This window comes from Triticum aestivum, chromosome 1A (genome assembly GCF_018294505.1).
Source record: "Triticum aestivum cultivar Chinese Spring chromosome 1A, IWGSC CS RefSeq v2.1, whole genome shotgun sequence".
In the NCBI taxonomy this organism is placed as follows: Eukaryota; Viridiplantae; Streptophyta; class Magnoliopsida; order Poales; family Poaceae; genus Triticum; species Triticum aestivum.
In genome coordinates this window covers 520,698,252-520,711,392 of record NC_057794.1, presented here as the reverse complement: position 1 = coordinate 520,711,392, position 13,141 = coordinate 520,698,252, and the positions used below count along the sequence as shown (strand labels likewise).

General features: G+C 44.2%; 1 protein-coding gene and 1 long non-coding RNA gene across 2 annotated transcripts; both read left to right on the top strand.

Annotated features, from left to right (window-relative positions):
- The first annotated feature begins 61 nt into the window (after positions 1-61).
- Positions 62-2,630, top strand: LOC123062411 (lipoyl synthase 2, chloroplastic). The gene is made up of 7 exons (XM_044485907.1): positions 62-523; positions 626-807; positions 884-974; positions 1,050-1,207; positions 1,500-1,671; positions 1,796-1,906; positions 2,089-2,630. The coding sequence occupies exons 1-7, from the start codon at positions 203-205 to the stop codon at positions 2,173-2,175; spliced, it is 1,122 nt and encodes a 373-aa protein (XP_044341842.1). The 5' UTR covers positions 62-202; the 3' UTR covers positions 2,176-2,630.
- Positions 2,631-10,388: 7,758 nt separating this feature from the next.
- On the top strand, positions 10,389-13,087 carry LOC123062405 (uncharacterized). The gene is made up of 2 exons (XR_006429657.1): positions 10,389-11,011; positions 12,665-13,087. It is a non-coding gene; the product is annotated as an uncharacterized lncRNA (long non-coding RNA).
- Positions 13,088-13,141: the final 54 nt, after the last annotated feature.

Below are 13,141 nucleotides of genomic sequence, written 5' to 3'. Positions count from 1 at the left end.
CGATCGCCGTCTTCCCGCGAGATACCCATCCTGCCCTCCCCACCACCCTGTGCAGTCCACCAGATCTCAGGGGCAAATCCGTCACAGCCAGAAGCCCTCTCCCCCCAGCTTCGGAACCATCGCCCCCGCGCCGCGCTACACAGCGGCAGCGATGGCGCCCTAGGGTTCAATTCAACCCGCCTCGATCCCTCCGCGCGCCACAATGCAGAGCTCGCTCGCCCGGCCTCCGCCCCCGCCCCCGCCCCCCTCGGCGCGGGGCTCCGCGGGCGCGAGGTTCCTCGCTCGGCCCAGGCAGGCGCTGCCGGCGGTGAGATGCCACGGCGAGCCCGCGTCGTCGTCGTCGGCGGCGTCGGGATGGGCCCCGCCGACGCCGTTCACGGGGAGGGACCCGGAGGCGAAGAAGCCGGCGTGGCTGCGGCAGCGGGCGGCGCAGGGGGACAAGTACGCCCGGCTCAGGGAGTCGCTCGGCGAGCTCAAGCTCAACACCGTCTGCGTCGAGGCCCAGTGCCCCAACATCGGGGAGGTAGGTGGAGCCCATCGAACCTCTTGCCACGGAGCCGCCGTGTTCGTGGCTCGGGCGAATGCTTTCAGCGATTTGGTGATGGTTTGCCTGCTGCTGCTGCAGTGCTGGAACGGAGGCGGTGGCGCCGGCGGGGAAGGGGACGGCATCGCCACCGCGACCATCATGCTCCTCGGCGACACCTGCACCCGGGGCTGTCGGTTCTGCGCCGTCAAGACCAGTAACAAGCCCCCGCCGCCTGACGCCCTCGAGCCTCTGAAAACGGCCATCGCGATTGCGAGTTGGGGGTACAATCACTGACAATTATCGGCATGTTAAGATGTTACAAATTAGTATCTGATAATAAACGGTGTTTCTTTGCAGAGTGGACTATGTCGTGCTGACAAGCGTCGACAGAGACGACATCCCGGATGGTGGAAGTGGCCATTTCGCCGAAACAGTCAGGGCTCTCAAGGTTTGTCTCTGGCGCCTTAGCTTGCTGATTAAGTTGGTGAATCTACCATGTGATAGTTCTGGGTCTTCTGTTCAGGAGTTGAAGCCTACGATATTGGTGGAGTGTCTAACTTCAGATTTTCGAGGCGACCTGGAGGCAGTTGCGTCTCTGGCAAACTCTGGTCTAGATGTGTATGCGCACAACATCGAAACTGTGAGGAGTATGCAGAGAATAGTTAGAGATCCCCGAGCAGGGTAATAAGATTATCCGACTTCTTTTGTACGTTGCTCAGTCTATTGTGCTCCCACCATTGTGCATACTAACTAGGGGAGCCCCCTCAAGCACTATATCATCAATACCCTCCTCTGACTCCATCACACTCATTCACAGTACTCTAATGATTTGGTAACATGACATCTGTAATTTCAAAACCTGCATCTTCACTGATAATTTTAGAAGCAATTACAGAAGGGAAATCATTAATGTCATCATATTTGCATCTGGCGATGCAACTGCTACCTTATTTCCAATCCGTTATCTCTACAGATATGATCAGAGCTTAGGGGTTCTGAAGCAAGCAAAGGCTTGCAAAAAGGGCATGGTAACAAAGTCCTCGATCATGCTTGGTCTGGGTGAGACAGACGAGGAGATAAAGCAAACCATGGCTGACTTGAGGGCCATCGACGTTGACATTCTGACCTTGGGACAATACTTACAGGTTTGATGTTTAGCCCAGTTCTTTGAGGAGAATGTTTATCGACTTTACAGTGTATTGTTTATAGTTTATACTACCCTGCTGCCTTTGTAAATGCTGTAACACCCAAATCTCCTTGATCATACAGCCAACAGAAAGACATTTGAGAGTCAGAGAGTATGTGACTCCTGAGAAGTTTGATTTCTGGAAGGAGTATGGAGAATCTTTAGGATTTGTATATGTTGCTAGTGGACCTCTGGTAAGCATTGCATATAGCTGGTTATGTTTTTAGATAATAATATTTGAGACAAGGAATGCCAATGTTTATTTTAGAAGACAAACGTTTTACCAATTCTCACTCATCTTGTTAGTTGCAGTTTTGTGGTTGCTGCTGTTAGCAAACTACAGGAACTCACTTTTGTATTGTTGGACTTTTTTCAGGTCCGGTCCTCCTACCGTGCGGGGGAGATATTTGTCCAAAATTTTGTCAGACAGAAAAAGGCCCAGCTTGTATCTGCTGCATCCTAGTCTGATTCTCGTCAGTCCATTCTGTTCCGTGCCAGAGTTTTACACAGGAAGAGTTAGTTCTGAGGCCTCCAGAGCTTAGGGCGATGTTGATCCTTCAAAGTTTCGCGCTCGTCAGTTTTATGATTGCTTACACCTGATATTCAATTTCTCTGGGCACTTTGGCGCGTGTCGAATATTTTTGTTTGTATCACTTGCTTAGACAGATAGTTGTGTGCCTGTATGGAAATCCGGCAGATGTTGCATCTGCTGCTTCGTCTATGATTTATAGTGCTATATATAGTGGTGTCCTGATTGTTTCTGAAACAGTGTGTTTTGGCATGTCTGCTGGAGTTCCTTAGAGTTGCCATTACGTGCCTAAACTGAAAAATTTGTTGCACTTGCACTGGTGTGTGCCAGCTCCTTGCAAACCGAGTACTCACTCTGTTCACAAATATAATATGTTCTTTTTTTTTGCTGGTACTTTTTTCTGAATCGGATGTATATAGACATGTTTTAGTGTGTTTTTCACTCATTTCAGCCTATATGTAGTCCATTATGAAATATCCAGAAGGAGCAAACAGTGAATACCCTTTAGGGACCTTTGGATACCAAGATTTCTGACCTCTTACTTTTGTAGTTATGAATTGGGGAATATAATCAATTATGAAACTATTATTTTTAGGGAAATTATGAAACTAATAAGTAAGCCTTCCCTCATCCCTATTGGTATCGGTTTGGGTCATTACCTAGAACCCTGCCAGAGCCCGCCAATTTGTCAAGTTGAGGCATTTCAATTTGGATTTCAAATAAAACCCTGAGCGGCAAAATAGCTCTATGCTAGAATCATAAAAAGTTGAATACCTCTTATTTGACTTCTTCATTAGTTTGAAATGCAACAAAGACCCAAATCTAAAATGCAAAGGTTATCTTATTCAAAACCGCATTCATCACATTCCCTCTCTCGGTTTGACCGACCCTGCCACAACATTTGTACATTTGGATGCTACTACCGCACTTTCCAGAGGATTAGCTTCCAAGGATATTTATCCAGTTCACAATCATAAGAAATTTGTCGCCCGCCATATTTTCTTCCCTGGATTCCCATAATTTCTATAATTCTCTCATAACAGTGTCAAGAACCACACGTGTGCAAGTTTCCCTGCATGTGACTCAGACGTGTTTTTATCCTAGGTGTTGCCTACGACTTTGCATGGAGCTTAAATTAAAGCCATGAAACAAGTAGTTGGCAAATCTATTTTTCTATACTTGCCAATAAATGATGAGCTACAAAAGTATTCGTTTTTTTTCGTGTCAATATTATATTTGTAAACGGAGGGAGTACATATTTAACGGTATGGGAGGCCTGTTAGATCTGTGGGATCGGGTAGGGTAGATTAATCCGGTGAACCTACCTTGTCCTTGTGGCTCGAAGAGCTCCTGGTGCCGGTCATGGTGTCAGTGATGGCAGAGAGTAGTGGTGGCGGTGCTTCCCATCAGCACTGCACTAACCTAAATCGGTAGGGGATGTGGTGGGAGTACGACGTTGCGACGAACCTCGTGATGCGAGCCGCCGGCCCCCACCTCTTTATATAGTGCAGGTGACAGGGGCCCGTCACCCGCAGTGGGTTGATCACCCCTGATCAGGGCTCGGATCTAAGGGTCCGGTGGGCCGTTGGGCCCACACGGTGGAGATCACCCTAACATTCTCCCCCTTGATCTCAACTTTTACTTTTGATCTTATACTTTTACTTTACTCGTTTCATAACAGATCAATACATAGAACATGTTTCATCGTCACAGCTCAATTGCCGATAGAATCAGACAGCCACAACGTACCTCTCTGTTTTGAAACAAATTCGTTAACCTTGGGCCCTTTTATTGTCCGGAAATTTTAGACTATACCATAAAACCCATGTCGACTGTGTGTTCTCCGAACACACTGGGCGGTAAGCCTTTAATAAGCAGATCTGCAAATACTTGTCTATTGCTTTTATGCTTCAAGCATTTCTTCATAATTCCGGACTTTCTCCTTTACAACGCATAACTCTGTGTCAGTGTGTTTGGCATCAACACTTGACTCGTTGTCATAGGAGAGAAAAACTTAAAATGGTTATCGCTGTTGTCAACCATTATCAACTTCGGGTACAGGTCTTCATAACCATTTTGCCTGTCCCTCAGCCTCATATCAAGCTATAACATGGCTTTGCATCATATTGATGATAATTGTTTCATTCTTTGGAGCTTTTCCACACAAAAATCTCCAAGTATGAAAGTTAGCGACAATTGTGGATTTCGCTATACATTTCACAAGTCTTGTCTTTGTACTCACAATCTTTTGAGAACACTTATTTCTTTCAGCATGAAGCTGATATCTTTAACTCCATTTCAGTGATCTATACATGGACTGGACATTGCCAAAACAATCTGGATACGTGAACTATGTCAGGGTAATATATGAGCTTCCAACAACTGAAGCATATGGTACCATATCCGTTTTGAATCTTTTCTCATCAACTCTTGGAACACCATAGTTTCCTGTTCCATTACCCTTGACTATAAGAACATGCGTAGGTTTCTCGCATGCATACTTTAGAGACCTTTCTTAGCATGTCCATTCAACATCCCTAATACCCCATTTTATTCTTTTCTTTGTGAATCTCGATACTTATAACGAGAGACACTCTACCGAGGACATTCTTTTGAACTTTGAGGATAAGAACTTCTTTTCTCCTCCCGCAGTAGGTTGACATCACCACTAGCAAGTAGGATGTCATCCACATGCACAGGATTAGGAAATGAATTTCCCATTCTATAACTTTGCACGAATACAATTGTCCTCTCATTTTCTTTAACCCAAAACAACATTTGATTGCTTTAGTCCATAAAAGACTTCTTCAGGCAGTATCCCCTATGTTCTTCAATCAAAGTGAAGCAAAGAGCAAGGCCTGAAGAGTCCCGTACAAAACTACTCTGTAAATTAGTATAATAGTGTATAGACCACTACTAATATAAAAGTGTTTAGATCACTACTCTAGTGATCTAAATGTATAGTGATCTAAATTATCTTATATTAGTTTAGAGAGGGCGTAAGAGTTTAAGACTATGAGACGAGAAGCATGAATATTAAAATCACCCAACATTCAGAAGATGCAGTTTATTTGTGGGAAAGTTTTATCATTTGCCCATTGTATTTTCCACTCTCACAATCTGTCCTTCCCATGAGAATGACCGGCGGGGCCCGAGTCTACATTTGATTGACGTAAGTGAGGGCGAATGACCGGGACAAAATGATGTAGCATCTCAAGGTGCCAAATGGCAAGGGACGAGACTTGCCTGCTCCCCCGTCATGTGCCCATCCGTGCTCCTGTCTACGTGGCTTATTTTGATTGGAATAAAATAAGGCCCGGGCCCACCCCCTTAAAATCAGGGGGGGAAATGATTAGATTAGAAAGAAAAAAGGGAAAAAGACAACCGTAGGATTAAGTGGGAGCACGAATGGGAGCATGGGAAGGGAGCAGGCAAGCCGGATCCAATGGCAAGAAGGTTAACGAAACATGGAGACTAAAAATTCCATCTGGTTCTTTTTCAACTAAAATTTCCATCTGGTTCTGGTCTACACATGCATGTCCTCCATCGCCGCTTCCAGATTATTATTGCTTAGATCCGCAGAAGCACTTCTCTCAATTACAGGGAACAATTCTCTCAATCACTAGGAACAATTCCGATGAATCACATGAACTGTTAGAAATATGCCCTAGAGGCAATAATAAATTAGTTATTATTATATTTCCTTGTTCATGATAATCGTTTATTATCCATGCTAGAATTGTATTGATAGGAAACTCAGATACATGTGTGGATACATAGACAACACTATGTCCCTAGTAAGCCTCTAGTTGACTAGCTCGTTGATCAATAGATGGTCACGGTTTCCTGACCATGGACATTGGATGTCGTTGATAACGGGATCACATCATTAGGAGAATGATGTGATGAACAAGACCCAATCCTAAGCCTAGCACAAGATCATGTAGTTCGTATGCTAAAGCTTTTCTAATGTCAAGTATCATTTCCTTAGACCATGATATTGTGCAACTCCCGGATACCGTAGGAGTGCTTTGGGTGTGCCAAACGTCACAACGTAACTGGGTGGCTATAAAGGTACACTACAGGTATCTCCGAAAGTGTCTGTTGGGTTGGCACGAATCGAGACTGGGATTTGTCACTACGTGTAAACGGAGAGGTATCTCTGGGCCCACTCGGTAGGACATCATCATAATGTGCACAATATGATCAAGGAGTTGATCACGGGATGATGTGTTACGAAACGAGTAAAGAGACTTGCCGGTAACGAGATTGAACAAGGTATCGGGATACCGACGATCGAATCTCGGGCAAGTATCGTACCGCTAGACAAAGGGAATTGTATACGGGATTGATTAAGTCCTTGACATCGTGGTTCATCCGATGAGATCATCGTGGAACATGTGGGAGCCAACATGGGTATCCAGATCCCGCTGTTGGTTATTGACCGGAGAACGTCTCGGTCATGTCTGCATGGTTCCCGAACCCGTAGGGTCTACACACTTAAGGTTTGGTGACGCTAGGGTTATAGAGATATTAGTATGCGGTAACCCGAAAGTTGTTCGGAGTCCCGGATGAGATTCCGGACGTCACGAGGAGTTCCGGAATGGTCCGAGGGTAAATAATTATATATAGGAAGTGCTATTTCGGCCATCGGGACAAGTTTCGGGGTCACCGGTATTGTACCGGGACCACCGGAAGGGTCCCGGGGGTCCACCGGGTGGGGCCACCTACCCCGGGAAGCCACATGGGCTGTAGGGGTATGCGCCTTGGCCTGTATGGGCCAAGGGCACCAGCCCCAAGAGGCCCATGCGCCAAGAGATAAGGAAAGGAAGAGTCCTAAAGGGGGAAGACACCTCCGAGGTGCCTTGGGGAGGATGGACTCCTCCCCCCTTGGCCGCACCCTTCCTTGGAGGAAGGGGCAAGGCTGCGCCCTCCCCCTCTCCCTTGGCCCTATATATAGTGGGGGGAAGGGAGGGCAACCATACCTAAGCCCTGGCGCCTCCCTCTCCCTCCCATGACACATCTCCCTCCTCCCGCAGCGCTTGGCGAAGCCCTGTTGGAATCCCGCTACTTCCACCACCACGCCGTCGTGCTGCTGGATCTCCATCAACCTCTCCTTCCCCCTTGCTGGATCAAGAAGGAGGAGACGTCGCTGCTCCGCACGTGTGTTGAACGCGGAGGTGCCGTCCGTTCGGCGCTAGGATCATCGGTGATTTGGATCACGACGAGTACGACTCCATCAACCCCGTTCTCTTGAACGCTTCCGCGCGCGATCTACAAGGGTATGTAGATCCACTCCTCCCTCGTTGGTAGATGACTCCATAGATTGATCTTGGTGATACGTAGAAAATTTTGAATTATTGCTACATTCCCCAACATGAACAACTAACAGAGGGAGGAGGGATGAGAGAGAGAGAGAGAGAGGAGGAGGAGGAGGAGGAGGAGCCTCCCTTGTCACGGTCCGTCGGTTCAGTTTCGTGATCCAACCGGATGCCGAAAATAGACGAATCGAAGGCATTTATGTTACAGCTTGCACACACTAACAAGTTACAACAATGGCCCACTGTCAGTATGTGATCCATTCCTCGCGAGGCGTATCGCTTGGATGAGGCTGGTGGTCTCCTTGACTTGTGGGGCGCATCATCTTGTTCTTTCTCTTTGGATCCAGTGACCTGTCCCGCACAAGTCTTGCCTGCACTTTCTCCAGTTTCATCAATTAGCACCTTCAGTCTGCTCTCCTTTTCTTATTGTTTTGCTGCTGCACGCTTAGCCTTGGCATGGTCTCGGCACTTCTTCTAGCGTCGCTGCATCCAGGGTGTTACAATTATCAATATGTCCAAGCATGTGATTTGCACCAGACATATCGAACGATATTGTGATGTGCTGCAACGTCTAAGCACACGATTGTCACCTGATGCATTGAACGGTGTATGACCTGCACTTCTCAACCATCACGTCTAAGGGCTTATTTGCACTGGCGAAGCGAGGTAGAAACTGCTAGGGAGTGCACAATGCTAAATGAATCTCATCTAAGCCCTCCCTCAAAATATTTTTCACTGTTGGGAGGGGGCGCACGCCCCCCTAGTTGTGCATCCGCCACTGCCCCTTTGATTCAAGGATATTCATATGATTTTTAGCAGATTTTTGCTTACCTAGAAAAAATTCCTATCGTACATCATTTGATTTGTAGGATTGAATTTCTAAGGACTCCCCCGTAAGGTTCCTACCTATGTTGTTCAATTTGTATGATTCAAATCCTAAGGATTGCATTGCACTTGAAAGTCCTCTTTTTAGCCGGACCTCACGTGAGCTTGGATGAAGAGTAAAATCCAAAAAAAAAATGATGTATTTTTTGTCAACAAATAATGATGTATGTGCATTCTGTTTTTTTGCAACAAATATTAATGTTTATTTCACATGTTTGAAAAACAGTCTTTTTGAAGCATGTGAAACATACATTTTTTTAGATTTACTTTTGGATTCCAGAGCTCAGTGGGACTGGGATCAGGTGACATGCGCTACGGTGACATGCACGGTGACATGCGGCCCAAATTTAAATTTAAGCATTGCGAAAAAATCTGAAAAAAATCATGCATGTTCACAGCACATACTAAGATAACCCCTAAAAATTTCAGATCAAAATCCGAAACATACATCGAGAAACAAAAAAGAGAAATCTGTCATGAATAGTTCCCGAATGGTTCTCTGTAGACTATTCACATCTGAGTTTTTCTTTTTTATTTCTCGGATGTATGTTTCGAATTTTGATCTGAAATTTTTAGGGGTTATCTTAATATGTGTTGTGAACATGCATGATTTTTTTCAGATTTTTTCGCAATGTTTAAATTTGAATTTGGACCGCATGTCACCGTGCATGTCACCGTAGCGCATGCCACGTGCATGTCACCGTGGCGCAGTCCCTCAGTGTGATCTCGAGCTAAGGACGGATTTGGATGTAACTTTTTACTTATGACTTTCTTTGCACTATCTTATCTTAACCGTTGATTTATTTTTTGAGAATCATCTTAACCGTTGATAAATAGAAGTTGTCTCTTTTTTTAGGAAAATAGAAGTTTTCTCGGAAAAGGGAAAAGGGAAATGTTACCTTTCAGCCGACGGATCACGCTCTCGCGTCCGCCGTGCGTGGAGCCGTTGGATCACTTTTGATCTGACAGACCACATGTTCCAACAGATTCCACGCCTCGCGATCTGCCGTCCTTAGAAGCCAACTACGTGTGGATTAGTCCCACCCACCATATGTATTAGGATTCTGCAACATCCTCCATGTTTCTGAAACATGAGGAATGTTGTAGTGGCAACACGGCCTCGAGAGCGAACCACATGTCGATTAGTCTCACCCATTGTATGTCTTATGATTTTGCAGCAACCTCAATGTTTCTGAAACATGGGAATGTTGCAGTGGCAACACGACGGTGCGACGATGCAGACAAAAAAAAATCTGCAACATAATCTTTGTTGCAAAATAAAATTCTGCAACATTATCCTTATTGTAAGAAAAATCTACAACACAACCTTTGTTACAATGTTTTCTGCAACATGACGCCTATTGCAAAAAGTTCTGCAACAAAACATATGTTGCAAAAATGGGAAAAGTGAAGAGCGACCCTTGACTCAGGATTACACCAGATTTGACGGCTCGCGAGGCGGCGGATCTTTAAAAAGGATCCCCCGGCCGACACGTAGCACGCCAATCAATTCTTTAAATTTTTGCAACAAGACCTTTGTTACAAAAAATTACAACAAGACCTCTGTTTCAAAAAATAAAAAAGTACATGCTCGTGTCGCGTGATCTTTAAAATTTTGCAACAAGACCTTTGTTGCGAGAAAAATCTTAAGCAAGATCTCTGTTGCAGAAAATCAAAAAAAGACAGGCATAGTTGATCTTTAAAATTTCTGCAACAAGATCTTTGTTGCGAAAAATTCTTGCAATAAGATCTTTGTTGCAAAAATAAAAAAAACATGTTCGGTGATTGCAACAAGTAGGCTGTTGCGGAAACACCACTCTTGTTGTCACAAAGGATGGTTGTTTAAATTAATAGATCGGACGGTCATTAATGTGTCCATCCAATGGTCAATAAGGCGGTGGATCCTTTTTCAATTTCTGCCGGCGAACACGTAAGGGAAAAACTCCACGTCCGACTCCCGATCCAACTAAACAGGACCCCTCAAGGCCGACTCGGGTAGCAGGCCAGCAGTGACTTTCTTTAACGGGATTGCTAATTTTCATCCGTATGAAAATAATTCGCTTTCATCCGTTTTTCTACCCGTCGGATTTTGGTGTCAAGATTCACGTTTTTCCTTTTCTTTTCCAGACTCGGGGTTGTTTTGTTCGTTACCGGGCCCGTAATCTTCTCCTTGGAGACCCGTTAATCCTGGCGGGTCCGTGTACTAGCCGGTTTTTTCTTTTATTTTCGAATTTCCTTTTATCTTCTCCGCTGACTTTGTCTGTTTTCCTTTCCCATTTGGAGCGGCAAGATCTTGGAGGCAGAGAGGAGAGAGCCATGGCGATTTTGGTAGGTTAGCTTTGTCGCTGATCTCTGGAGAGCGAGCCAGTGGTTAGGCGCCCGGTCCCCCTCCCCCTCCCCCTCCCCCATCCCCTGTTGCTTCTCCTTGAAGTGTGTTGAGGCAGAGGAGAGGTCGATGCATGGTGATTCGGCAGCGGTGTCTTATCTGCTTCTGTTGATTTCGTCCCGCCCCTCCTTTTGCTGTGGTGTTTCGACCCCTGTGCCTCCCTTCTTCACGCAACGAGGTTGGTTTGCCAGTATCCTTTCCCCATGTCTTCATTTCGCTGCAATTTCTGTAGGACTTTGCTAGATCTGGCTTAGTGGTGTGTTTGTTCCCATGTGTAGTGGTGGATCCCAACTCTTTTAGGTTGTTTGTGGTGGTTCCTAGATGTCCGATTTTGCTGCAGATGGAGCAACATCTAGTAGATGTAGATGCAACAACGCCTGGTTTGATGTAGTTGTAGGGGTGGTTCCCTCATGTCTATTTTTGATTTCTGCTCCCGAATGTCTCTGTAGTTGTTCATGTGCCCCTATATGTGCACAGCCCCTAGATGTGTGGATGTAAATGTTGAATCTAGCTCCTAGATGTTTACTGTATATGTGTATGATGCCGGTTGTTTTTGTCAGTGAGTTGGATTATAACTTTGAGCAGATTTGGAGTGATCGGGACTGAATTTTATCAGTTAAGCGTCAGTGATTTTGGACTGTAGTTTCAGGTTTTATTAGTCCATCTTACTCTGTAATTTTTGAGTGCTTTTGTGTCTGGCTTTGTAAATTCAGTAATGTGTAAGTTTCAGTGATCTACTCTGTAATTTTCGAGTGCTTTTGTGTCTGGCTTTGTAACTTCTGTAATGTGTAAGTTTCAGTGATCTACTCTGTAACTTTCGAGTGCTTTTTTCTCTGGCTTTGTAACTTCAGTAATGTTTAAGTTTTAGTGATCTACTCTAAATTTCCCACTCTTTTTCCAGCACCTATTACACTGAGTATCAGTGTAACTACAGTCTGAATTGTATTGTGAATTAACTCTGGACTATAAGTTTGTATGCCCCCTTTTATCCTCTGCTAGCTTTTGTAGACGTACAACCCTTCGTTATTTTGAATGCAAATGCCGAGTCACCTGGTCAATTGAGTCTCATGTTGATGTTTTTTGGTGGACAAATTTCTAGTTTAATGTGTCATTCTCGTTCGTGAACTGATTTTTTTTCCAGTTAAGTTAAAGTGGTTCGGGACTGTCTAGACTGTGTGGTTGAATTCGGCTAGGTGTCATGCACTTGAACGTGCTGTTTGTTTCAGTTCAGATCCCTGTCCATGTCAATGACCCTGTCGATGTCCCTATCGGATGTGATGCTCTTTGTTTCAGTTCAGATCCCTTTGCTTTGCTTGAACGACTTGTTTCCTCGCTCAACATCATCTACCTAGCAACCAAACTAGTCTACTGTTTTCCCTCTATTCCTTCTCCAATCTAATCTAGTCTGCTGCACATTGGGATTGGGATTGGGTTGTGATTCCCTTTAGTCTATCACCTACCTTCTGCTCTACTCATTCTTTATTGTTTCTAGCATATTTCTGGTGAATGAACTAGCACTGCCACTGCCATGGTATTACTAATAATCACGACCACCACCTTGAGCAACTAAAGTGTATAATTACACTGTAATTTCAATGTATTTTCATTGCAATTTCAGTAATGTGCAACTTACCGTGATTTTCTCTAAATTTTCCAGTATTTTAGTGTAACTTATAGTAATATTTGCCGTGTAACTTGCAATGATTTGTACTGCTATTTCCAGTATTTTTTAGTGTTACTTACAGCGAAGTAGTTTTGTAAATGTGTATGCTCCTCCGTGCAATTCCATTCAGTTAATCTAATGCCAAACCATTTTGGTATATATTTTCAGGAAAATCCATTCAATATGTGCATGTACATTCATGAAATCTAATTCAGAATTTTTAGGAATTACCTTTTCTTAGTGGATTTTACACTGTAATCCTAATTGGATTTACAGTGTAATTCTTAGTGTATTTTAGTGGTTTTTTTACAGTGTAATTACAGTGTTATTCTTAGTGGATCCTTAGTGGATTTGTACTGTAATTCTACTTGGATTTACAGTGTATTTTCTCACTGTACTTCTCAGTGGATTTACAATGTTTTTAGTGGTTTTACATTGTAATTTTTAGTGAATCTTCATTGTAATTCTTAGTGCTCTTGTAATGTAATTCTTTAATTGATTTACAGTGTATTTTCTAAATGTATTTACACTGTAATTGTTAGTGCTTTAGAAAGGAATCTAATTCTTTTGTTGCACAGCAGCAAGGTTCAATTCAGATCCTTATGTTCAACAGTTGAATTGTTTTCCTGTCACTTTGCAAGTGAA